Source organism: Bos taurus, chromosome 1 (assembly GCF_002263795.3).
Source record: "Bos taurus isolate L1 Dominette 01449 registration number 42190680 breed Hereford chromosome 1, ARS-UCD2.0, whole genome shotgun sequence".
Lineage (NCBI taxonomy): Eukaryota > Metazoa > Chordata > Mammalia > Artiodactyla > Bovidae > Bos > Bos taurus.
This window is the reverse complement of record NC_037328.1, coordinates 64,196,748-64,221,858: the sequence shown is the minus strand read 5'-3', so window position 1 is coordinate 64,221,858 and position 25,111 is coordinate 64,196,748. Positions and strand designations below refer to the sequence as shown.

Genomic DNA, 25,111 nt, shown 5'->3' with positions numbered 1-25,111 from the left:
TCATCCCAGTATGGAATGTCACTATTACTCCAGAGATTCCTTCATGTCCCTTTCCAGTCAAACCCCACCCTTTGCATCCCAGAGCCAACCACTGTTTTGATTATTTTTCCCCCACCAGAGATTAGGTTGCCAGTTCTAGAATATCATATAAATGGAATTGTACAATATGTACACTTTCAAGCCATCTTTGACTCAGCATGTTGTTTTTGAGATTTGTCTATGGTTACATATTATAAATAATAGTTCATTGCATGAATATACCACAGTTTATTTTCCTCTTGTTTGACATCAGGGTTGTTTCTAGTTTTTGACTACTCTTAAAAAAAAAAACAAACTATTATACACATTCTTATACAAGTCTTTTTTTGTAAAGCTACCTTTACATTCTCTTGGGAGAATTATATGTAGGAGTGGCATTGCTAGGCCACAAGGTAGGAGTATGTTTAGTTTAATTAGAGTCTATCAGACTTTTTCTCAAAGAAGTGGTATCATTTTATCCTTTCACCAATACTGTAAGAGTCTGACAGCTACACAGTTTTGTCAGCATTTGATGTTTTCCATTTGAAAAATTTTAGCCATTCTGATGGTTGAATTGTGTTTTATTGTAGATATTACCTTATTAAACTAAATATCTTGCATAGTTTTTTAATTTGTATACATTTGGCTAAAACCACCTTCATTAGATGTAACAGATAGCTATCATTTATTCAGCTCTTATTATGTGTTAAATGTTGGGCTAGGTGGTGCTTATAAACATCATCTCATGAAATCATTACAATCACCCAGGAAGTAGTATAAAATCTGCTGTAACAGATCCAACATACTGGAGGCTTTAAAAGTTAGAAATTTATTCCTCTCTCCTGTACAGTGTGTATTTAAGTTATGTTGGATAGTTGTAGTAGCTCCATGGTGTCAGGACTCAAGCTTCTGTTATCTTTTTGCTCCACTTTCCCTAGTAGAATACATTGTAAGGGAGTCTGGAAAACTGAATCTTCAGCAGGGGAGCTGTATCTCAACTAAAATTTCTGTTGCTGTGGAAGAACAGAACAGTAGCTATTGGCAGACAATTAGCAATTTTTGACATAGGTAAAGACAGATTAAGCAGTTGAAAAATTTTCCTATGGTTAGACAATTAATGAGAAAGACCCAGGTCTTTTTGATTCCAGAGCCATTGTCTTAACCATTACTCTAAATTCAGTAGTCCTCAAAATGTGGCTCCCAGAACAAGAGCATCACTACCTCCTAGAAATTTGTTAGAAATTCTTGGAATCAACCCCAGACTGAAACAGAAACTCTAGAAAGTATGGCCCAGCGATTTGTGTTTTAACACAAGTCCTCCAGATGATTCTGATGCTAGCTCAAATTTGAGAATCATTGCTTTACACCATTTAGGATGCTATAGCATAAGCATGAATTTATATGTCGTGACTGTATAAAATAAAGACATACTCAGAGACTGTGCAGCCAAGTCTGACTTTGTGGCAAGAAGAGTCTTTCTATTGGTTGTACTCTGTAAGGTTCTAATTATAATACTTAAACAATTATTTAAAGGACTCATCAACTTGGTTCATACAGAATGATTTTTCTTGTTATAAACTTCATTTTTCATGATTCAGATTCCTTATAAGGTGCATATTTTACATCAATTGTTTCTGTATTTCTAGATTAACATTTCACCTGTTTTGAGTTGAAAACAAATTATTTAGTTATTCTGTTTACTAGCAATATCTGATTGAATCATTTATTTATTTATTTATTTATTTTTAATTTTTTTTTCCTAACTACAATTTTATTTTATTTTTAAACTTTACAAAATTGTATTAGTTTTGCCAAATATCAAAATGAATCCGCCACAGGTATACATGTGTTCCCCATCCTGAACCCTCCTCCCTCCTCCCTCCCCATACCATCCCTCTGGGTCGTCCCAGTGTAGAAGATTAACCATATCTAACTTGAAAGGCTAATATATGGATATATCAAGGAATATTTTGGCTAGACTGAAGAGGATTACCATCATCAGAATGACTAGCAAACCTTTTCATTTCTTTTAAGATATGTAAAGAAGCTTATTTTTGGAGGCTGTCCATACCCTTGTAAAACAATGAAATAAGCATGTAATTCAAACAAAGTTTATGTCTAAATATATGTACTAACCCTCTTTAAAATTCTTTAATGAATCATTTTTGTACTTTACAAAACTCTCCATGCTCTAAGCCTTTGATGCTACCCTGTATCAGTTATCTGTTGACATATGATGCGGTAACAAACATCCGCAGAGCTGTGGTAGCATACATACACTCTGTGTATTTATTGTGCATATGTTGGGATCAGCTGGAAGTTAAGAGGCTCTCCCAATCTTATCTTAGCTGGGTTCAGTCACATGTTTGAGACTGATGGCTGTCTGTTTAGCTGTCTGTTTAGGCATCTAGGACAAGTAAGCTCTGTTCCATGAGTCTCATGCTCTGGCAACCGTCTCTGGACACGGTCACATGAAACTGGCAGAGTGGCAAAAGAACAAGCCTGAATGTACAAGCCCATTTAAAGCTTCTCATCCTAGCGTGTCTGCTAACATGCCATTGGCCAGAACAGATCACACTGTTGAGCCCAGCATGGAGATTAGGCAGGGTCTCCTTCTATGCGAAGGAGGGCTGTGCAGTTATGCGACAGTGGGTGAAACTACTGGGAAGGGTAAAGAAACGGGGCCATCATGGCAATCTACTCCACACCTCAGCTCTCACCCCACTCCTGCATGTGCGGTTTCAGCAGTATTGAACTTGCAGCCTTCTCTAGCTTTCGCAATTTTGCACATGTGAGTTTTGCCTGATACTTTTGCATTTACTCACCTCCCTTTCTGCTACTCCAGGGCACATTCACTTTGGATCCCAGAGCTGCTGCTCACCATCCTCTTAATTAGTAATAAAGTCATCCTTTCTCCCTCTATAGGGAACTATGAACAAGTGACATTTGTTAATTTTTTTAAAATAAAATTCATAAAGTGTCTTTTTATTCTCTATTTTTAATATCTAAATTTATATCAGTGAAATGACCACTTTATTTATAATACAGACCTAGGTTATAACGTGGAAGTTTCTTAAGACTTAGGGAAGTGTTTAAAATGTTTTTAAGGAACCAAAGTTTGAAGTAACTTTAAGAAGTTACGAAAAGTCTCACAAATTTTTGGTCCTCTAGCCAAGTAATTTTACCTGTAAGAATTTATCTATTGTACTTCTGAATTGTTTGTATTAATCTTATCAGGTATTTATTTAGTGCTTACTATGTTTCAGCCTCTATTATAGGTATCAAGGATATATATAGCAGTGAACTAATAAACAGACTAAAATATCTGGTTCCTGGAGCTTTTTACATTGTAGTAAGGGGAGGTTAGACCAGTGGAAAAAAAACCCTAAATAAAAAACCTAATAAACATGTAAAATACATGATCTTACCAGTTCAGTGGAGAAAAATAACAAGGGGAGCTAGGGTGGTGATATGGGTGATGTTGTGGGGAGGCAGGGGAGCCCCACCACTAAGAAGAGAAAACAGGAAGTAAAAGGCAACCCTTCAAGAAATACCAGATGTACACAAAGATGTGTGTGGGAAATTATTTACTCCATTGGTAATTATGATAGTGGAAAATAACAAATAGTATGTTTCTAACAAGAGAGAAATAGGTAAAGGATGGTATAGTTATATGAGGATACTGTAGTACCTTTTAGAATTGTTAACAAAAACATTTAATGACATGAGAAAATACTCAGTGTATACAAGCTACATAATCACACAGCCAAAGTTAAAACAGTAGTATACAAAACAGTTTATACTGTGTGAAGCTAAACATAGAAAAAATATAAAGCCTATGCACCCAATTGTAAAAATTATAAAAAGGATGATTTCTAGGTAATTGTCATGATTTTTTTTGTAGTTTCTTATCGTACAGAATATATATTGCCTTTGTGGGAAGAAATTAAAGAGCTTCCCAGATAATGAATTTGCCATCAGCCAAGTCCCCATTATATTAGGTTCATTCTGAAGAATCATGACTATTTTACTAACATAGTTATGAGGTCTGATATTAGGTGGCATCTGTGGTCTCATTTTCATACTCCTGTTTTTCTACAGGTTTGGTGTTTATGTTCCTCTCTGCTGTTTCCACCAAGATAGTAGAGCTCATCTCCTCCTCACAGACTTTCCCTATGCCGTTCAGCACCAGGCAGTAGAGGAAAGTGCCTCAACTGTGGGTGGCTTGGCGAGATCCAAGGACTTCCTCTCCTTATTGCTGGAGTCTCTAAAAGAACAGTTTAATAATGCCACGCCCATCCCCACCCACAGCTGCCCACTGTCTCCTGACCTCATTCGCAATGAAGTGGAATGTCTGAAAGCAGATTTCAACCACAGGATCAAGGAAGTTCTCTTCAACTCTCTCTTCAGTGCCTACTATGTTGCGTTTCTTCCCCTGTGTTTTGTGAAGGTAAGAGGTTACGTGCTTTCCCGCGCTTCCTGGATTTGTGTGTGGATGACATAAACTGGGTATTATTTAATCCCCCTTTTCTCTGTCTCCCCTTCGGCAGCCTGGATGGTGGAGTTCGGCTGCATCTGGAGTGCACCAATACCTGGTTGGTGGATAGATGTTTCCCTATCTGTGATGCACCCGTGGTGGTCCCCTCTTGTTTTCTTTCTTTCTTTTTTTTTAGATTTCCCCCACCCCCAGTTTCTGGAGAGAATAAACTTGTACTTAGAATCAGTATATGGTAGTGTAAGAGGACTGAAGTTTCAGTAAAATACAGCCTACCATGGTTGATCTTAACATGGTCATCAGGAGTTTCCTTGAATTTAATCTAACCTTTATTTAAACTTTATTTTGGTAGAAGAGAAAAATGGTCTGGATGTCACTTGGGCCCAGAATCTTTTGGGTCATTTTAGTGCCCTTCCTTCACCCATTGAGCAGCACATCTGCAGCTGGAGTGGTCATTCACAGAGAGCATTCACTTCTAGACAGAAAGAACTTAAAGTATCATTGCCTCTCCCTCCCAACCCTAACTCATGCAACCAGAAAGTCAGGCTGCAGGATTTTGGAGGACTCTGCTCTTGAACTTTCTGCACGGACAGCAGGACAGCAAATGCATGTGTGACTCAGAGTGGCATTATCTGCGGGGCATATATACACGCATCCATCCCTGCCTTCTTGCTCGCCAGCACATGGATCATTTCTCTCTCTTCTAATCTCTTCCAGAGTACCCAGTACTATGACATGCGCTGGTCATGTGAGCACCTCATTATGGTGTGGATCAATGCTTTTGTCATGCTCACCACACAGCTGCTGCCATCCAAGTACTGTGATTTGCTGCATAAATCAGCTGCTCACCTGGGCAAGTGGCAGAAGCTTGAACATGGCTCCTACAGCAATGCTCCACAGCACATGTAAGTAGGTTAGAGGATAAAACCATTTAACACCTTTTTACATGCTGCTGACCATGTTTATTTGCTTTGTATGTCATTCTTGTTCTTGGCTTTGAACATTTAATTTTTAGTTTTTGCCCACATGGGTGCTTGTCATCACTCTAAACTGAAAGCAGGGAACATTAACTCATTTCCACCACCATCCCCAGTCCCTCCTCAAATGCCTTCTACCTTTCAACTGCCCAGTCACTCTAGAGTGTGTAATTTGTTTCCCAAACTATCACCTTGGAGTTTTCTTTCAGTCCTAACCATTTGCCCAAATTCAGAGACTCATGATATATTTTTAATTTTCTTTAGAAGACTGTGAGATTCATCTTCTTGTTTTCATTGCCACAGCTAAATAGCTGCTAGCTAATTGTCTTAGGCAGCTGGACTTTGCTTCTCTCGTCTTTTCTCTCTAATAAATGTAAATTTGCTCTAGTAATTTTCCTAGACAGCATTTTTATTTTTTGTTTACTTATTTTTGTTTTTTTGTTTCTTTGTTTTGTTGTTGTATTAGCCTGCATCTTCGTGCACTTCTTTTCCTAAACTAATGAATGTTGCTCTGCTTTTCCTATATTCAAATGAAAACTGTCCCTGATTGAGTTCTTTCTGAGTATTCCTTTCATTGTGTCCCCCTGTCAGTCATTTCTCTGCATGGTCCCTATGGTCCAAAGTGACTGACTTTAGAATCCTTTTTGTCTTGCTTCTGAGACCTTCATCATGCCTTTCTCTCAGACCTGGACCATCTTCATCTTGCTCCCTTTTATAATTTGAACATTTCACAAATTTCATCACCTAGAAATTCTTTCCTAATTAAATTAGGAAATTAAAGGTGTCCTAATTAAAGGTGACATTCCCTTCCCCTCTTCCCCTCAGAGTGCTCCCTTCAATTATTTGCCTTGATGTCTGATACAGATTAGCACAGGCCTTCAAGCCCAGGAACTGAAAGAGATTGGGCCAGGCTGAAAAGAAACCTGACTGTGGGCAAAGGACAGATTTCAATAAAAATTGAAAATCCAATGCACAGTGCTAGTACTGTACATCTTCAGGCTCCTGATGGCACATGGCCATGAGGTGTGTCTTCACTTTAATGCTGGTAAGTGTGAGCAAGGCTGATGGAACATTTTCTGAACTGGGAAAGCTTCAGGGTGCTAGACGTTTTTTTTTCTTTAACATATTTAAAATGCTGTCCCAGTTCTTACCCTAGGAAACTAACCTTTCCAAAATCAGGAAGAGATGAATTAACTTAGATTTTTTTTAAAAAAAGTTTAACCTGAAGATCCCCCATCCCCACCCAAACTCCATTATGTTGGTGCTGGAAAGAGTGAAGCTTCTTGCATAACTTCTTTTTCCTAGAGAACCTCTATAAAAATAAACCAGGAAAGCAGTAAAAAGAAAAGTCTGTGTGTTGGTACCTTGTGTGTCTCTGTATTCTTCTGTACAGCTTCTCACAGTATGAAGCACTTGAAATGTGTGATAAATGAATAGATTTTCTGTAGCTTGTGGGATGTAATTCTGCAGTAAATGTCACGCTAGTTCGATAATGTGTTAATTTCTCCACTCATCTTGTTACCATCCACTTTCCTCTTCTTGTTTGTTCCCTCTAGCATTTCCACCGGTGGACTCTGCTCACTTGGGATTGAGGTGACAGTCCACCTGCTTATACTCGATTTTCTGGCTCACAGATGCCTTACTTACACATTTGTTTCTGCTTGTTCTCCTAAGCCTCTTAAGTCCTTTGACACTGAGTTAACTTTGTAGTTAACTTTTCTCTCTAAATATAGCAATGAAGTTATAATAAATCCTTTCTAACTCCTTCCAGTCTGACCATGGAATCACTGTCTTTTCAGAATTCAGGCAGATGAAGACTTGAATACTTAATCTTTTCCATAGAAATATAGCTGGTTTTGCCAGACACTATCTTATCTGTAATTGCCAATATGCTAACATTGCATTTCTTTCTCCCTTAGTTGGTCAGAAAATACAATATGGCCTCAAGGGGTGTTGGTGCGACACAGCAGATGCTTATATAGAGCCGTGGGGCCTTACAACGTGGCGGTGCCTTCAGATGTATCCCATGCCCGCTTTTATGCAAGTACCGCTTATTTCTTTTCAGACATAAGCTTAGGAGTGTTAGGAGGCCACTCTGTGTGTAAATATCTAGCACAGAGTATAGCACATACTAGGACATTAATACAGGGTAATTATTTTACTACTGTAATGGCCTCTGTCCTTTGGGAATACTTCTGAAAGGCAGATTGAAGGTGAAATGCCAGTATCTCAACTTTAATAGTTTGACTGGTTTCTCTAGTTACAATGGAATTTGTTGAGTCTAGTATTACTTGAAAGAAGTACACAATTATTTAAGACTTCCATTTTCATCTTACAGTCTTTAATTTTGTAATAGTTTGGTTTAGCAGTATCGCTATTATATCTGTGTGTCATTATGCAGTATCTAATATAGTAATAATATGATTTTAGTTTTTGGTTTTTCTCATGTATATCATCTCCTTAAAATACTTAGCCTTCCCCTTTGAAACACAGGCAGATGGCATGATCTGTGGTCTTTTACCTTTTTTCGAATTAAAAGGAAAAAAGGCTTAAAAGTTTGAAAGGAAAAAAGCAATAGATACCTACTAAAGCCAGTTTCTGTCCCATTTGATTTATGTCTTGGGTTATGTTCTGTTTGATCTTTCAGTTTTCCAGAAATTCTGGCTCTAGGAGGGAGAAATATTTACTTATTAAAGAAAGACAAACTGATTAATGGGAATGGGGAATAGAAGGTACATGCAGGAAACTGTTTTCAGTAAAAATGCCCAAAGTGCAGTGCATTGCCTTTGAATGGAGATCATATTCTGAAAAAGAATTGGGAGATTTTATTCATTCATTCATTCATTTGATACTTGAATCCCTTTCTCCCTCCCATCCCTCCCTTCATCCCTCCCAGTTCCTCCCAGTACTTGGACGTTCTGGTTCTGCGAGTGTTCACTACTAAGGACTTTTTCATTAAAAACTGAAAACTTGCATCAGGGCAGGCTGCTTATAAATAGGGGTGGGTGGGCCGAGGTGGAAGGCCTTTGAATGAGGGAACTATGACAATCTCTTTGACTCCTGTGGGATTGCCTTAAGATGGAGGAGTGGACTTAGGTTATAACTGCACAAACATCTGGTTTCTACACAGAATATTTCATTCAGCCAGCTGAATTCCACAGGCTGTTAATGGCATCTGTTGGCCATTATGGTCCCCTGGAAGCCGACAGTAACCAGATGGTTTATTAAAATTTCCTGCTTGAAAAATAAGTATTTTCCTTGCTAGTGTTGGACAGCTGAAGAATCAGGTGGAAACCATAGAAGAAAGATTAAGGAACTTATTACTGATTTTGTGTGACCAAACACGTAAATCAGTGCTTCTCAGAGTGGTGGTTGGGTCCCTTAGAGTCAGATCTCTGAAGAATCCTAGGAATTTGCATCATTTACATATTTGGAAATGATTCTTAAGGCACACTGAAGTTTAGAATGGACCTGCTACCTGTAACTGTGGCTCTCCTCACATTTTTACTCTTTCAGTTTATAGCCTACCTACACATTTAATTATATTTGGTATAATTGCCACAGAATCTGAAATTGCCTGATTTTTTTTTTAGAATGTTAATTCTGAGCCAGTATTATACATGGTATTACTGGAGATCATGTAATAAAATCCAGGGTAAGCATGTTCTTTCTCCTGCAGAAGAATCCCGAGAACCCAGTTAAACCTTTCAGAGCTTTATTCTCAGATTTGAGCCCTGAGGTCTAACTTATTCTTTTAGATCTGATACACTACCATTAGCACAGTTTGCAGTCTGTGACCACTGTCTTCTATTCATAATACATTTTTATTAGTCAACTAGGATTCAGCCTCTTAAGAGTGATGAACTTGGAGCTCTGTGTTTAGCCAGTCTCTTAATTCTAACTAATCTTTCCTTCCTTCTTCAATGTTCTGTCTTTGTATACCCTACTTCTCAATATCCAGAAAAACTGGGCAAAACAAAACAGCTTGGTGGGTAACAGTTTAAGAAATTAAGAAATTACTGTATTGATATTTCAACTTGTATTACCACCCCTCCCTCCAGACTTGTTTAGTTTAGGTGTTTATATCTTAGATCAGCCCACAAACCAACGATTTTTACATTTTTAAGCAGTTACATTTTAAGTGGTTATCTCAAGTAAAATATTTGAGATAAGATATAATCTAGGAAAAACTTTTTTTTTTTTTGAGGAAGATTTCTTTTGGATAAATCCCTTTCTGTTTCTCAGGGGTATTGAAATAAAATGTATTTCATTACTCCTTGAGCAAAAAAGAATGGGTTTGGATCTCTGCCTGATTGACATTCAATAAGCAGATCTACTTATTAGTGTACATAGGAGCCTATAACTGTAAAATGATTTTAGAAAAAAATGTGAGAATAACTGCCATCTTTTCTATGAAATAACATTTTGCTTTTTAACTTCCTTACAGTTCCTGTTTCATCGTCCATTAAGGCTGTTAAATCTGCTTATCCTTATTGAGGGCAGTGTTGTCTTCTACCAGCTCTATTCCTTGCTGCGGTCAGAGAAGTGGAACCACACACTTTCCATGGCTCTCATCCTCTTCTGCAACTACTATGTTTTATTTAAGCTCCTCCGGGACAGAATAGTATTAGGCAGGGCATACTCCTATCCGCTCAACAGTTACGAACTCAAGGCAAACTAAGCTGCCTCTCAACAATGAGGGAGAACTCAGATAAAAATATTTTCATACGTTCTATTTTTTTCTTGCGATTTTTATAAATATTTAAGATATTTTATATTTTGTATACTATTATGTTTTGAAAGGTGGGAAGGGCAAGGGATATTAAATGTATCCATAAACAAGGTGATGTGATCTTTCATGTGTTAGTATATTTGACTAATATACAGAGGAGAGGTGTGCCTCTCTAGTAAAGAGATTGGTTTGTTTGTATGGCCCTGGAATAACTCATTCATTTCTGAACACATCTCATATATCACTTGACATGGTACCTTTTGTGTGTCTGCTTTCCTCCCAGTCCTCCTCATCTTTTGTCTTTGGTTGGCCTTATTGTTACAGAGAGATCAGTGGAGTTGCCTGACAGTACTCATTATCTTTTGTTTTGTTTTTTGACTGGCAGATAGTATTGGAGTGCATGGGGCAAGAGTGGGTTTAAGTCCTATTGGGGTTCTCTTTGTTGCCTACTGGGAAGAAGCATTTCTGAGGTAGGAAATCTGCATTCTGTCTGCTCTATGACATTTAAATATACTTTTGTGAAAGCTCTTATCCTAAAACAGGATATTAGCTCATTTTCCCTGTTCTTCCACTTCTTTTGCTTGAAAAGATTTTCCTTTTCTTGTTAGCTGTTTTGAAATAATACTTTTAAGGACAGGATAGAGTGCCCAAACTTATGAAGAAGTTGGGTGTGATCAGTGGGAGAAGTTGAGCACAGATCCCCTGGCCTGGGGTCTGGCAGGTTGAAGACACCCAAGTAACTGGAGGAATGGATGCAGTCTAGCAGCAACCCCCCTACCATGGCCTATTTGGAGTTATGAGTAGAAGGGAAATATGAGAAGTTACCTCTTTCTCCTCGAATAGTTTGATCTGTGTGTGTTCTTAATTTCATACTCCAGAACCTTTATGTCTGTATTAACCCCTTTCAGTCCATTTTCTTGAAAGGGGCTATACTCAGTCAGTTGATGTCACTAGTCAACTAAATTTCTGAGCCTTGTCTTGAGAACCTGAAATACATTTTCACGTGTTTTCTATGTTCATTTTGACCTTTTTACACTGTGAAGCTTTTGGTGAAACACAATATGGCTTATGAAGTAAAAACAAACAAATATTCATATAATTCCTAATACTGGCCCTGAAAACAGTTCCCAACAGATTTCACCAAAGACAGCTGAAACACATATGGCTTATGAAGTAAAAACAAACAAATAATCATATAATTCCTATACTGGCTCTGAAAGAGTTCCCAACAGGTTTCAGCAAAGACAGCACTGTGAGGAATAGGTGTGTATATAAGCTACCCTAAGTGACTGCTGTGTGTGACCATTGTTTCCGTAAGTTTTGATGGATATACTTTTTTTTTTTAAGTTACGTTATTTGGAATTCGTTCTGAGTGTATTCAGTCATTCAACAAATATGTGTTGACCACCAGGCACTATTTTAGGCACTGGGGATATAGTAGCGAATAAGAAAAGTAAAGGCCCTACCTCATAGAGCTTACAGTATGCAGAATGGGAGGTGCGAAATATGCTGTAAATAAACATATATAATGTCTCTTGCTAGTAGTGATAAATGTGGTAAAGAGAAGTCAGAATAAGGAAATAGTGCTAGGAGTGGCACCAGTGGAAGGTATCCTCAAGGAGACAATCCCTCAGGTAGGAGCAATTTTGTGTGCTATGTGCTAAGTTGCTTCAGTCGTGTCCAACTCTTTGTGACCCCATGGACTGTAGCCCACCAGACGACTCTGTCCATGGGATTCTCCAGGCAAGAATACTGGGGTGAGTTGCCATGCTGTCCTCCAGGGGATCTTCCCGACCCAGGGGTTGAACCAACGTCTCTTAAGTCTCCTGCATTGGCAAGTGGATTGTTTACCACTAGTGCCACCTGGGAAGCCCGACAATATTGGTGCACTGGAAAAATAGCAACCAGTGTGTGGGTTGGTTTTTGTAAAGTGGTTCAGCCTACATATGGTGGTTCTTGGAGTTGGGGAAGGTGGCAAAGCTGCCATTTCAGTGTACTTTCCTTAGACTCTTAATGATATGCTTCTTTTTTTAATTTTTAAAATTTTATTATTTTATTTCTGGCCACACTGCACAACATGTGGGCTCTTAATTCCCAACCAGGGATTGAACTCATGCCCCCTGCATTGGAAGATGGAGTCTTAACTGCTGGACCACTGGGGGAGTCCCAAGATATGCTTCTTTTGACTAACATTTTGATGAGATTACTTGACAGCTAAGAGTAAAATGGGTTGCCGAGGCACAAAGATGTTTCATCACAATGACCCCAAATTGGTTCTATCACTGTAAAGTAGCCCAGGTAACTGGTTAGAGATTAATAGGCTGGTCTTGAAAGCTGACAGGATTCCTCCTTCCGGTTTGACTTGTCTTGGCCATGTTCTAAAGAAGTAGCACAGAAGGACCAGATGCCAGCCTGGCCAAACAAATGAGCAAATAAATAAATTTTGACTAACGGAATTGCACGTTACCCCCCTTGTTCCAGATACAACAGCATCAGAGATAAAACCGTTCAGTTTTGTCTACCTATTTTGGCTGACATTTGTAGGTGTCACAGTCAGGTAGAGGAGAGAATTACTAGTTACTTGTGTATCCTGTTTTTAGGGATCATGTGAAAGGACACCATCTTTATTTAGTGATGGTGGAGATGCATGCCCATTAAATAGCTTTTTAAAAATTGTTAAATATTGGGAAATGGTGTGTGAAAAAAAATGGTATAGGTCAGTTAGGTGAACTTGGGATACTGCAAAAGGGAAGATGCTTGACCAGTTGTCTGGATGGCTTAAGGTGAGTAAATGTGTCTGAGTTAAGGAGGGTAACATGCATTAGCATGATGGAAACTCCTCAGTATGTTTATTGTGATTCCATGTTTCCTAAGCTGCTTTCCCTTCCCTCCCTATCAATTACCTCTACACAATCCCTCTCATTTCTATTTATTGAGCAATTACTGTGTGCTAAATGCTGCTGAGTACCAGAGATACTGATGTTCAGAGTGCATTAACTAGAAGGCAGAGAAGTCAGTCAATTATAACACAAAAGTGTTTAGTCAAGGAAGTACATGCAAGAGAGTGCAGAAGTGATCAACTTTGCTGGGGAACTAGTGTCGGGATGCTACACTGCATCAGTCACGTGATGCCTTTTGAAGGCGCTCTAGTTTACTACAGAGATGGAGGGAGGGCTCATGCAATGTGAACAGTATATACAAAAACTCAGATTTTAAGGAAGAGTTCAGTAATGCTAAAGAGCTAGGCAAGGAATAGATTGCAGAGGAACTTGAATTCCACATTAAGTGGTTCAGATTTTTATTATCTTGTAGGTCACAGATTGTCAAAGGAGTAATTCTTCGGCTGCATCAGATCTACTAAGGATCTTGAGGGTGAATCCCAGTAATAAACACTTTTCACAAGCACTTATGATAATTCTTAAGTGGACAGAAGGACATCTAATGAGAGATTTTAAGCTGAGGACTTAGGATGACCCAAAGAGTTCTCAGGTCAAGGGTTCTGGAAGTGTAATTTCTGGACCAGCAGCATAAGGATCACCTACCTGGGAACTTGTTAGAAATGGAAATTATCAAGCCCTACCCCTGAACTGAGTCCGAAACTCTGGATGAATACAACAGTCTGTTTGAACACACCCTCCAGGGGATTTTGATGAGAACCACTGTCTTAGATAACTTTGGCAGCTGTACACAGGCTAGGCTTGGAGAATGGGGGGATGTGAGACTTAAAGCAGGGAGATCAGTTAGCCAACCGTTTTGAAAGTCCATGTAAGAGAAGACAGGAAAAGTGAGGGTGAGGTGTCACCACTACTGGGTGATAGAAAAAGCTATGGACATGAATAATGAGGGAAAGTATGTGGACTGAAAAGAGGATGGAATTCTGATGAATAACAACATTCAAGGGAGGAGGAAGCTTTCAAGTGAATCAAAGGGAATGGAAGTCCAAGAGAGATGAATCAAGAGGTTCCAGAGTCATGATTACAGTATCGAATATGAGGTAAGGCAAGACTTGACTTGGCTTTAGTGTGATACCGCTGGTAGCTTTAGCAGGAGAAATTTAATGGAGCATGAAGGTGGAGTGCTTCCTCTGAGAAGCTTAGGTACACACAGGAATAAAGAGACAAGCATTCTGTGAGGTGGAGGAAACATAAGCATAAACAGGAAAGTCACTCAGTCATGTCTGACTCTGTGACCCTACTATAGGGTCCATGGAATTCTCCAGGCCAGAATACCAGAGTGGGTAGCCTTTCCCTTCTCCAGGGGATCTTCCCAACCCAGGGATCGAACCCAGGTCTCCCACATTGTGGGCAGATTCTTTATCAGCTGAGCCACAAGGGAAGCCCAAGAATACTGGAGTGGGTGGCCTATCCTTTCTCCAGTGGATCTTCCCAACCCAGGAATCGAACCGGGGTCTCCTGCATTGCAGGTGGATTCTTTTTACCAACTGAGCTATCAGGGAAGTCTGTATAAACTTGTGAAGTAAGAAGCCATTAGGTTTTGAAAGGAGTGGTCCATCTGGAATACCGTGTGAGTTTTGAGAATGAGGCCACTGCTGAGGTGATAAACCATAAATTTACAATGGCTTTCATCATGGTTTTATGATTTTCTCTAGTCGAACTCTATTAAATAGACACAGTAAAAGAGTAGAGAAGTTGGGTGGTAAGAGTCCTGCCTCTGGTTTGGAGGTTTGCCATGCAGGCATAGCTGAAGGATGAGTGGCCAAGTAAGTTATGAGAATAACAGATGATGTAATGATGTACTTGGGGTCTGGAAAGGCGAAGGATGAAGTCTGGTGGGGGTAATGGCCATCCGATAGAGGAAGGCTGGGGCAGACATCTGTGATCTTGAGCAAGTAGAAGAAATGAAGCAAAGACAGAAGTTCTGAGAAAGGAATATGGGGGTTTAAGATCACAGACTTCTGTGTTATGAAACAGCCTGATGTGTAACTGTGGAAGCAACAGTTGAGGCAAAAGCTGTAAGCAGTTGTGGCAAATTTTCCTCAGGAACATTGAAGTCATCCAGGATGATGATGGGACATGAGGTAGAAAGGAAATGGAGCCTGGTACCAAAGACTGGAAATCTGGGACATGGATTATATCAGGGCCACAAAGAATGGAAAAATTAAAATAGCTGGATGCCATAAATTCTAGTAGTGAGACTTTTGTATGAGATGGGAAGAAATGGTGCAGAAGCAGGAGTGGGAAACTGGATAAATTTTCTGGGCTTTTCCTAGTCTGTATAATGTGGGAGAAATGGGCAGAGAAAGAATTGTCCTCAGGTGAATGTCAAGGTTTTATTGAAGTCGAAGAAGTGGAGGCAACATTCAGTGAAGAGACTGCAAGGAGGGGGGGACCCTGAGGAACTGGAGGAAAGATCAGGAGTGAGGGGAACTGTTGTTGCCAGACTGGAAATGGGGAAGGGTGGTGGGCTCGCTCAGGAGGGAAACAAAGGAATGTGGGGATCTGGGAGTGCATAAGAAAAAAAGGCATTTTTAACAGTAATGAAGGAAGAGGAGCAGGCCTGACTGGTATAAAGTTCTAAATAGGATATTCCCAAAATGCTTGAATTTTAATCCTCTTGGTAACTACTTTTCACTGCAAATATCACCAAGTTGGGAGCCTAGGCAGTATCATATTTTTTAAGGCCTGACATTTAAACTCATTGAGTGCCTTTCCCCCACTCCCTGCAACCCCCTTCTGAGGTAATATATGCCAGGACAGCAAACTTTTGTTTTTTTTCCTTCAGAGCACCATTAACAAAAATCACTGAAACAAACAGTCCTCCCTAACTCAAGCAATAGAAAAACTTGAATGTGAGTTCACGTTTCTGTAGGTAGATCCACATAACTCCTTAAACGGTGGAGTTCTGAGAATAACTTTTTTTTCTTCTCATTTTTCATTATAACATCCATTGATTTATACCGGGTATCTTGGGTGACATGTATGACTGCAACAGTAAGAGAGTGAAGTTGTAAATATTTGACAATTATTAAAATGCAAGATAACAAAAGCAAGAAAATTTTACTGAAGCAAATCAGGATTTTTGCCTTGAGGAGACCAAACCTTGAAGTAATAAAAAAATCAAACAAAACAAACTAGAACAATGAGCCAGAAGGCATATAATCCACTTTTCCTATTATTGATGTAGATGACCCATGTCTTCTAGTTCATAGTGCCATCATGAGCATTATATATCATTTATTAGAGTACACTTTAAAGCATAACAATCTTTTAATTACACTTAAATGTCTCTATGGATAGGTTTAATATTTATGCTTCTTTAATCAATAGAAAAACATTTTGATTATATCTTTGGAAACATTTATCAAGCTCAACAAACAGCTGAAATCGTGTGGCTTTCCGATAGACTCCTTTGAGAAAGTGCTTTACCTTACAGAATTATAAGCCAGGAAGTACTATGGCATTAAATTAATGCAAAGCATTGTGATTCATCCAGTAAAACACAGGACTCTGTATTTCATGGGCTTCTTATATTTAACCACACCCTCCATCCTCCTAGAAGTGATCCCTGTATTGCTCATAAACCTAGTGCTCCTAGATTTCCTGTGTGTCAGTCGAATCAGTGGTGGCCCCAAGTTTACACCATCTGGACTGACCCTGATCTTAAGCCATCACGCTTCCACCATCTCCCATTTCTCTCCATGCTTGGAAAGGTACTCACTCCCTCTCTACCTTTATTAGGAAGGTGTTGACAAAGGAGGACACAGTCTTTGTCATTCCACATTTTGAACTCATCTTCCTGCTGGAGACATCTAAGATCACACTCCTGGCAACACTTAACCCCAAGATTCACATTGTCATCAGATAGGACATGTTAGAACATGACTCTAATCAGTCCCTGGGGGGAAATGGACCTTCCCTGAACCTCTCCCATTACAACCCCAGACAAATGAATCCTGTTTCCCAACAGCTTTTCAGGCAGAACAGGCCTGTGTAGACAAATGACTGCTCCACCCAACTTGAGGCAAATGTTATTACCATGTGTTAAACATTAGACATGAAAGTAACAATATATCTTGGACCTATGACTTCATCACCAACAGGAGTTAACCCATTTTGTGATGAATGGAAGTGGAGTATGGAACCCTGATGTTACCTGGTTCATTTGCAAAGATCCAAGAGGATTTCACAGCCAAACTAATTCAGTTCAGTTCAGTCGCTCAGTCGTGTCCGACAGTTAAGACCATGCAAAACCTCAGGTTTATTCTTAGTCACCACTCTAATTGTGTCAATTGATCAAAGCAAAATTCTCAAAACCTGAATGTCTTCCTAGTACCTTCTGGATTTGTAATTGTGTTTAATTTGATTAAAGTCAGTGGGTAACTTGCACACTATCAGCAATCATATTAGAAGATGCTAAGTTGCTACTTGTTTCCCCCTTGTGCTTTCATTTGGTAACTTAACGGGTCTAAATCTTGCTACTAGTTGCTTATAGGCCATTTCATTTGCTACCATCCTTCTCCCCCTTTTCATTAGATTCTTCAAGAATTCCAGAGTTCTTAAGTGCCCAAATATTACTAAGATCTTGCCAAATATTGTCTGTTGATGATGTTTACATTTTTAATCTCCCCAGAATACAGAATTTTGCCTTGGCCAATATTTTGAATTTTAAGGCTTAGATTAGGCTAACAGTGTCTTAATGGGGTTTTGGGTCAGGCCTCTTCATATTCCATTTGAAGCAGAGAGTAAAAGCCACATTCCTTCTACCTGGTACATTTTGGCAAAAAAGTGGGGGGAAAAGGTTGGCTTGCAAGGGCCATTTTGCCAAAATATAGGTTATCATCCTTTTAAGCAGCCATTAACACTGAAAGAAACATTAGAATATGCATGTTTTTCACTTTAAATTCAAGTTTTAAATCAGCCACCCCCATGTTGAGGCCCAATAGTTGAATTTGAGCTACCCCCATATTGAGGACCAACAGCCCTTTGAGAATCTGTTTCTGTAGCCCTATCTAGGGCAGCGTGTAGATCCTCCTATAAACAGCAGCACCTCTTCTCTTGCTTCCCCTGGATAGAAGCAGGCAGTCTAATTTCCATCCAGCCATTCTCAGAGGGGTTCATTTTTCAGTCCCAAGTGGATATCCAAATAGGTAATCTCAGATTTGGGGGGAACAATTTCAAGCATATGAATGTAATGAGTTTTCCCTGTAATGCAATGGAATGTCATCAGTGCCAGGCTTTCCCCAGGAAGCTTATGAAGATGGAGAGGTCCACACTTTAGCAGCAGGACATTGACCAAGAAGGTGAGTCAGCTTCCAAGGCCTTCTGGATTGATTGGGCAGGAAAGCTCAGAGTAGGGAATATCTTCAGTTGTTATTTCATGATGACATCCACACATAAAACCCCTGAAGATGCTACAAATAAAAGATGTCAGAATCTAAGAAACATGGCAGTCATTTAATAAATCTACATGGGTGCCTCAAGTTGAACTCACTTGTTAATGGCGACTTCTCAGTCTATCCCCAGATTAAAATATATCCTCTAAGTGTTACAAACAAAAAATTTAAAATCATCATAAACTAGTTACTCGGCTCAGAGTTCTGATGGTGAAGAAAAGTGCAGTTCCCTCCTTCTCTCACCTGCTAACTGGAACATGATCTTTATCAAAACGTAGATACCACAGTGTACTGAGGTTGACATAACGCCTACGGGCCACATTTGATAAGGCAGAAATGTCCTTTTCAAATATGAATGTGGCCCTTCTCATCTGACACCACTATACTCCCTCACCTTGCTTGCCTAGGGGGAAAATACTATGCTTGAAGGACTTTTCTTATGGGTTTACATCTCACTGGCTGTTGGTCTGATATTTTACTCACCCAATGAGAATGCAAAACACACAGGCCAAAGGCCTATTAACTGTTCCCCTTGCTCACTCAGGGTCCTCTGAGAGCAGAGCGCATGGGCTGGCCTGCCAGTTATCTCTGCCATAGATACTGACTTAAAAGGCATAGGACAAGGCTTCAAAACTCAGTAAGGCTTATCAGAAAGAAGAGAAAGAGCAACACGTAACTGTTGCAGGACATCAGCTTCCAATTTCTCACTAGAGGAGGTAACTTCAGTTCAGCTCCTAAGCCAGCCCAGTACCAGCCTCAGTTGTGAGGTCAGCCCAGAGGTACTGCTAGCTCTTAAGAGAAATATGTGCAGTGACTGAGCTTCTGGACAGAGTTCAGCCAGCCTTGAACCTGAGAAGAGGTGCACAGGGCTAAAAATAGGTCCTATACTTCCTTTGTTTTTCAAACAAGATAGTTGTCCTCGAAGGTCTGAAAGTGTTGATACCTTGATGGGTTTTGCCTTGAGCAGGGCTCCTGTGAAGACGCCCTTTTTGGAAAAAGCACCAAAAATCTGTCAGCAGGTTATGTTAATCATCCTTTCTCTTTACAGTTGCAAAGAACCACTTGACGTTCTAAATAACGAAAATAAGATCAGATTGGTTTATTGCTTCTGCTTGCGTACACACAGAAGAAGAGCAAGTCTGAGCACCTGGGGTGGGTGGTGGGTGAGGAGGACTATGGAAAGGGGAGGAGTGCCTCAAAGCTGCTGTTCAGCAACGGAGGGACAATGAGGAAGGAAGGCATCAAGAAGCGCAGCTCTGATCAAGCGGGAATGATGGCCGCCCTGCATGGGTCCTTCTCTCTCCTCCTAGGATTCCCCCCTTATCTTCTCCTATACTCAGATCCCAGCTGAGGAAAGAAAGTGAAGCTGAGCTAGAGGTGTTTTTTTTACAAATGTCCCACTGATTTAAGCACTGCACGTTTAGAGTGTAGTTCTGCCTATGTGTGAGGCTTTTCTCTATGATGGCATCCTGTTCATGAACTCAGACACTGGAAGGAGAGCAGATCACTTCACTATCACACCTAAATGAAGATTCAGCACATTTCACTGAGGTAGCCCTCAGCTCAGCTCCCATCCTCCCCAACTACTGAACTCATAAATCAGAGGCAGGACAGTGGAGTCCCAAATTAATAAAAGCCAGAGCCAGAAAGTCTTCTTGAATTGCACCAGTCTCAGAGTCTGCTCTGGAGAATACATTCTGATTTTCTATGCTGGTGTATGGAGCCATCTGGGACAGGTCTGCAGGGATTCAGGGAAAGCATGGGTAAATTCACCCACTTGGATATCGAAGTGTATGTTAGTTTGTATTTCCAAACCTGCTTCTACTCTGGATAGTACACTTTTACAAAGCTTATCAGAAAACTGGTCTAAAAGAACACATGCTTTAAAGAGCATTAAAAAGCATGAAGTAAATAGGAGGCCTTTAAACCTCAATAGCAACATTTGTCAACATAGGCAAAGGGTTTCTCTTTCAAAAGATATTCTCACATCCACCTCTTAACAGCACTAGATAATGGCAACGGGGGAGTGATGCAACGGTTTAAGCCCCACATATCACTGGAGGCCAGCATTTCATCCTTTTCCCTTACCTGAACTTTCCCTGCCTGCTCAAGTAGGCTTATTTAAATGTCATCTCCTGTCCTTCCCCTGACCTCTCTTCTGGCAAATGGCCTAATTAATAAATGGTCAAAAGGCTAAAGAAAGAGAAGAAGAGGCCAAAATAAGCCCAAACTTGGATAACCTCTGCCTGGAATATAGGCAAGGAGCCTTTGTAATAACTTCCAGATGAATCATGACATTTTCTCAGGTACCAGCAGGCGAACTGATGTCATTCTATTTGCCTTCCACTTCTTCCATCCAGAATCACTGATCTCCGCTGGGGCTGGTAAAAACAGCTTGTTGAGGTCTCTAGTCTCTGGCCATTCTTAGGGATGGTCATTTTATTCCTAAGTGTAACCCCTTCTGGTGTGACCCATGTGTTTTCTGCCAACTCCCCACAAAGCAGGCCAGGGGAAATTGTCTGGGTGGGACTTCTGATAGGGGACAGCAGGACCTTGGAATCTGTCCCTGTAGATGAGGGGGGTGGGTGGTCCATAATGGGGAAAGGAGGACTGAATAAGATTAGGCTCTGAGGTCTTCCTGGTCTAGACCTATGGAAAGGCTTAGAACCCCCTGATGAGCGCTCTATTTTTGAAGAAAGAAGGTTGTCCCCAGATGGCTCTGTCTCTGATGTGCGCTTTCTACATTGTACTACTGCATCCTGAGTGGTCAGCAGGTTGGCCAAACCTGGTTCTGGAGGAAGGGTGGGTCCCTCACACACGTGAGATGCAGTGGTATCCACTGGCAAGGATTCAATGGCTCCTGTATCTTGCTTTGGCTTTTCTTCCCTTGGGCTTTCCAAGGAGGAGAGAGAATCATCTTTGGTAAGTTTCTGAGAGGTCCCACCAGTGGAGCCAGCTTCCTCTTGGTTCCTCTCCAGGGGCTGAGCCCCACTCTCCTCTGAGCTCTGAGAGGGCAGGGGCTGTGGGATCTGAGTGTACTGAATCTTGGGTGGGATGACTGGGACTGCCCTGGCCTGGCACATTTTAACCATGAAAGAGGTTCTCACAGCTGACACACTCACAGGAGCTGAGTTACGGCGGCCCGTCAGGGCATGGGCAACCATGTCCAGGTCCTGAGAGTCCTGGGAGTAAACCCTCCAGGGGTCTACTTTACCATGAGATGAGGTCAGCCATGTGACCTTTGGGTCTCCTGGCTCAGAGAGGTGCACTTCAGGTGACCCAAATGAGGCTGCATTCTCAAACCGGAAGAGGTCAATGATGGGAATGGTGGAGTCCAAGTTGAGAGACGAAGGCCTGTTTTTCCCCTTCGGGGCCCCACCCTCACTACTCTTGCGCTGGAACTTAGGGGGATGCTCTCCAGGTGAGGTGTGGTCCTGCACACCAGGTGAGTTCTCCTTGCTGCTGTCTGGCTCAGGATCACCACCAGGCTCAACCCGAGGGTTGTGTGGCCCCACGTGTGGTCCCAGTTCCTTTCCTTCTGCTAGACCGACAGGGCTGGATTCTGCTGATGCGGGCTGTGAACCACCTGGTGCCTTCTGCTTAGGAGGAACCTCTGTCCTTTTCAGGCCAGAGAGCTCTTGAAAGGACCTCTTGGCTTTCTCATCCCATCCAGTAATCTCACTCCTGGGTGCCAAGGGCTGCAGGGGGTTGGAATTCCTTTCTGCTTCAAGATCAGCACAGCTGCTGGAGGAGGAACCCTTGAGAGTCCACTGGCTCTTAACCATGGTTTTGCCATCTAGAGAATGGCTCTGGCGAAGGCTGGGCCTGTGAGAAAGCCTCTTTTCTAGTCGGTGGCCCTGGGGGCCCTGCATCTGGGTCTCTTGTACATCTTTAAGGGTGGGTGAGTGCAGGGGACTTGTCACCCACTGGGGCTCCTCCCAGGGCTCCACCATCTCCAGGCCATGCTGGGCAATGTCTGTCACAGTGTCGTCGTCATCACAGTCTGAGGGTTCCTGTACTGAGTGGGCTACGTCCTCCTCTCCTTGTGGGGAAATCTCGGCCTCCCTGGTTGGGCTAGGAAAACTAGAGCCTTTGCTCTCAGGAGCAGGATTCTTTGAATTTTGCTTTTCACTTTCTTCTGAAGAGGCCTTGTCTCCCTGACAAAGGCTAGGGATCTCAGGGCTGCCTTTGGACTTCATTTGGTCTGCATATGGATTGGTTCTCAAATTCCCAGATGAGTCTTCTCTCTCAGGGCCACTCTTCAATAGTTGGACTCGAGGTTCCTCCTCTAAAGGTGTTGGAGGGGGAGCAGCAGGTGGGAGCAGAGGAGACAGATTCCCTGGGGCTCCCACTTCCATCCTTGTTTGTGGAGAAGACTTCTCCAATGGAACTATTTCCAGAGGAGTCAGGCTGGCAGGGTCTGGGCGCTGGCCCTTTTCGGGGTCTGGCTCAGATCTAGGGAGGATGCCGGCTGTCTCCAGCTTTTCTCTATTGGCTGCTGTGGAAGTGCCCAGTGTGCTCTGATTGGTTGGATTCTTAGTCCACTCCTCCAGAGGGGCGGAGACTGGAGCTGGGGTGGAGCTCCCAGGGGGCTCCGGGGAAGCAAAAGGCCCTGGACTAGATTCAAGAATAGGCTGAGTTGGGCTGATCTTTAGAGCAGGTGGTGCCAAGGAGGAGAGTTCCTCCTCAGATTCAATAATTTTCAGCTCCTGTTGAATCTCAGACCAGATCAGGGCGTTGACCAGATCATCTTCATCCTGAAAAACATCAAGAAACTGATTACTTTCGAACCAAAGACACTGGGCACAGTTTCCCAGGGAGAGAAGGGTCTGCACTACCAGCTGCACTACCCCAGCACACAAAGGATAGGGCACTAATGGTGACTGAAGATGTTTATTAATGCTCACGGTGTACCACAACACACATTAAACGTGTTTTCTCACTTGTCCCAAGAACCCTAAAAGATAAATGCTACTGTAATTACTCCCATTTTGGAGATGAGGCAACCTATGTTCAAACAAATTAAACATTTTTCCAAAGTCACAGAGCAGCAGATCAGGATTGAAATCTAGGTTAGTCTACACCTGAACATAAGCACTTAACCCCTGTTCATTGTTGCCTTATAAAACCAACCCAATCCCTGATCTCATATAACTTCAGATTGATCCAATGGCTCATAAAAATGAGGTTCTCCCAGTGGAATGAAATGTTAACTCCTGCCCTGACACCTGCTTTCCAAATAAATACAGCTATCCCTTCTTACTAATGAAATACATATTTCACAATGAAAAAAGATATGATACATATTAAAAGAAAAAAGAATGAAAAATAGCAAAATGGGACTTCCCTGATAGTACAGTGGTTAAGAATCCACCTGCCAATGCAGGGGACATGGGTTCAGTTCCTGGTATGGGAAGACTCCACATGCCATGGGCAACTTACACCTGTGTGCCACAGCTACTGAGCCCAAGTGCTGCAACTACCAAGGCCCCTAAGCCTAGAGCCTGTGCGCCACAAAAAGATGCCACCACAGTGAGAAGCTATAGTGAAGAGTAGCCCCCACTCACAACGATTAGGGAAAGCCCAGGTGCCGCAACAAAAAATAAATAATAATAAAATAGTTGTTCTTTTTTAAACTATAAAATTCTGAGCAAATCAGAAGAGTTTCCATTGCCCTTAGGTTAAGCTCCAAATCCCTTCCAAGCAACCCTGCATGACGTGACCCACGCTTTGCTCTGAGCCTCACTTTCTCTAGTCCATGTTCCCATTCTCCAGCCTTGTTCTTGTTCCTTGAATGTTCTGTACTCTTTCCCATTTCAGATTCATGGCACATCTTACTCTTTCTGCCTGGGAGTCTCTCCCTCCCTATTCTGCTCCCTACCCCTTTCTCCTAGCTTAAGTTCTGAATAGAAATATCTATTTTTCAGAGATGCCTTCTCTGACCCCCATGAACCCCCTCCTCCCTCTGACTAGGTTGAGCCCTCCTATGACATGCTCCCACAGAAACCATACTTCCATAGCATCCTAGAAAAGACTTGGTTTGTGATCTTTCTATCTATTAAGCTGTCATCTCCAAGAAGACAGAGATGGTGATCATCTTGTACACTGTAGTGATCCCAGTGCTCAGCAGTGTGTCTCACACAATATAGGTATTTAATACATGTTTTTAAATGAATGAATGAATTGCTGCTTTTACTTGTTCTCATGAATCCAGCCTGGTTCTCCTACCATAAACTTCATCTGCTTCTCAAAGCAATGCAATTCATACTTTATCCCTCCCAGAGTTCAATCCCCAAAATAATGTTTGCATCTTTCTCTTTCTATAAATACAAACATACTTTACAGGAACCCTTAATCAGCCCTCTGGAGGCCACTGTGGTGGCCCTGCACTGCCCTAACTTTAGCCCATAAGCCTTTTATACCTGTCCCAGAGACCAAGTTCCTGAAAGCTACTTAAAAGGCAAAGTCCTTTTCTCCTCTGGCATACTCCTCCAAGTCACACTCAGGTCACCAGAGGTATTTCCCAAATCCAAGAC

General features: G+C 41.4%; 2 protein-coding genes across 4 annotated transcripts in view; one reads left to right on the top strand and one right to left on the bottom strand.

Moving 5' to 3' along the window:
• The window catches only part of TMEM39A (transmembrane protein 39A), a 29,033-nt gene extending 18,701 nt beyond the window's left edge, over positions 1 to 10,332 (top strand). Inside the window, 4 exon segments of the mRNA NM_001076360.2 lie at positions 4,120 to 4,468; positions 5,231 to 5,418; positions 7,410 to 7,530; positions 9,938 to 10,332. Coding sequence (NP_001069828.1) covers positions 4,120 to 4,468; positions 5,231 to 5,418; positions 7,410 to 7,530; positions 9,938 to 10,171 — 892 coding nt within the window. The 3' untranslated portion in view covers positions 10,172 to 10,332.
• Positions 10,333 to 16,213: 5,881 nt separating this feature from the next.
• Positions 16,214 to 25,111, bottom strand: part of ARHGAP31 (Rho GTPase activating protein 31) — a 122,519-nt gene continuing 113,621 nt past the window's right edge. For 2 of the 3 annotated variants that reach the window (XM_059882835.1, XM_059882806.1), the window contains one exon: positions 16,214 to 23,332. In XM_059882835.1, coding sequence (XP_059738818.1) covers positions 20,903 to 23,332 — 2,430 coding nt within the window. In that variant the 3' untranslated portion in view covers positions 16,214 to 20,902. The remainder of the gene's footprint in view (positions 23,333 to 25,111) is intronic. The other variant, NM_001205810.2, reaches the window with a different exon arrangement.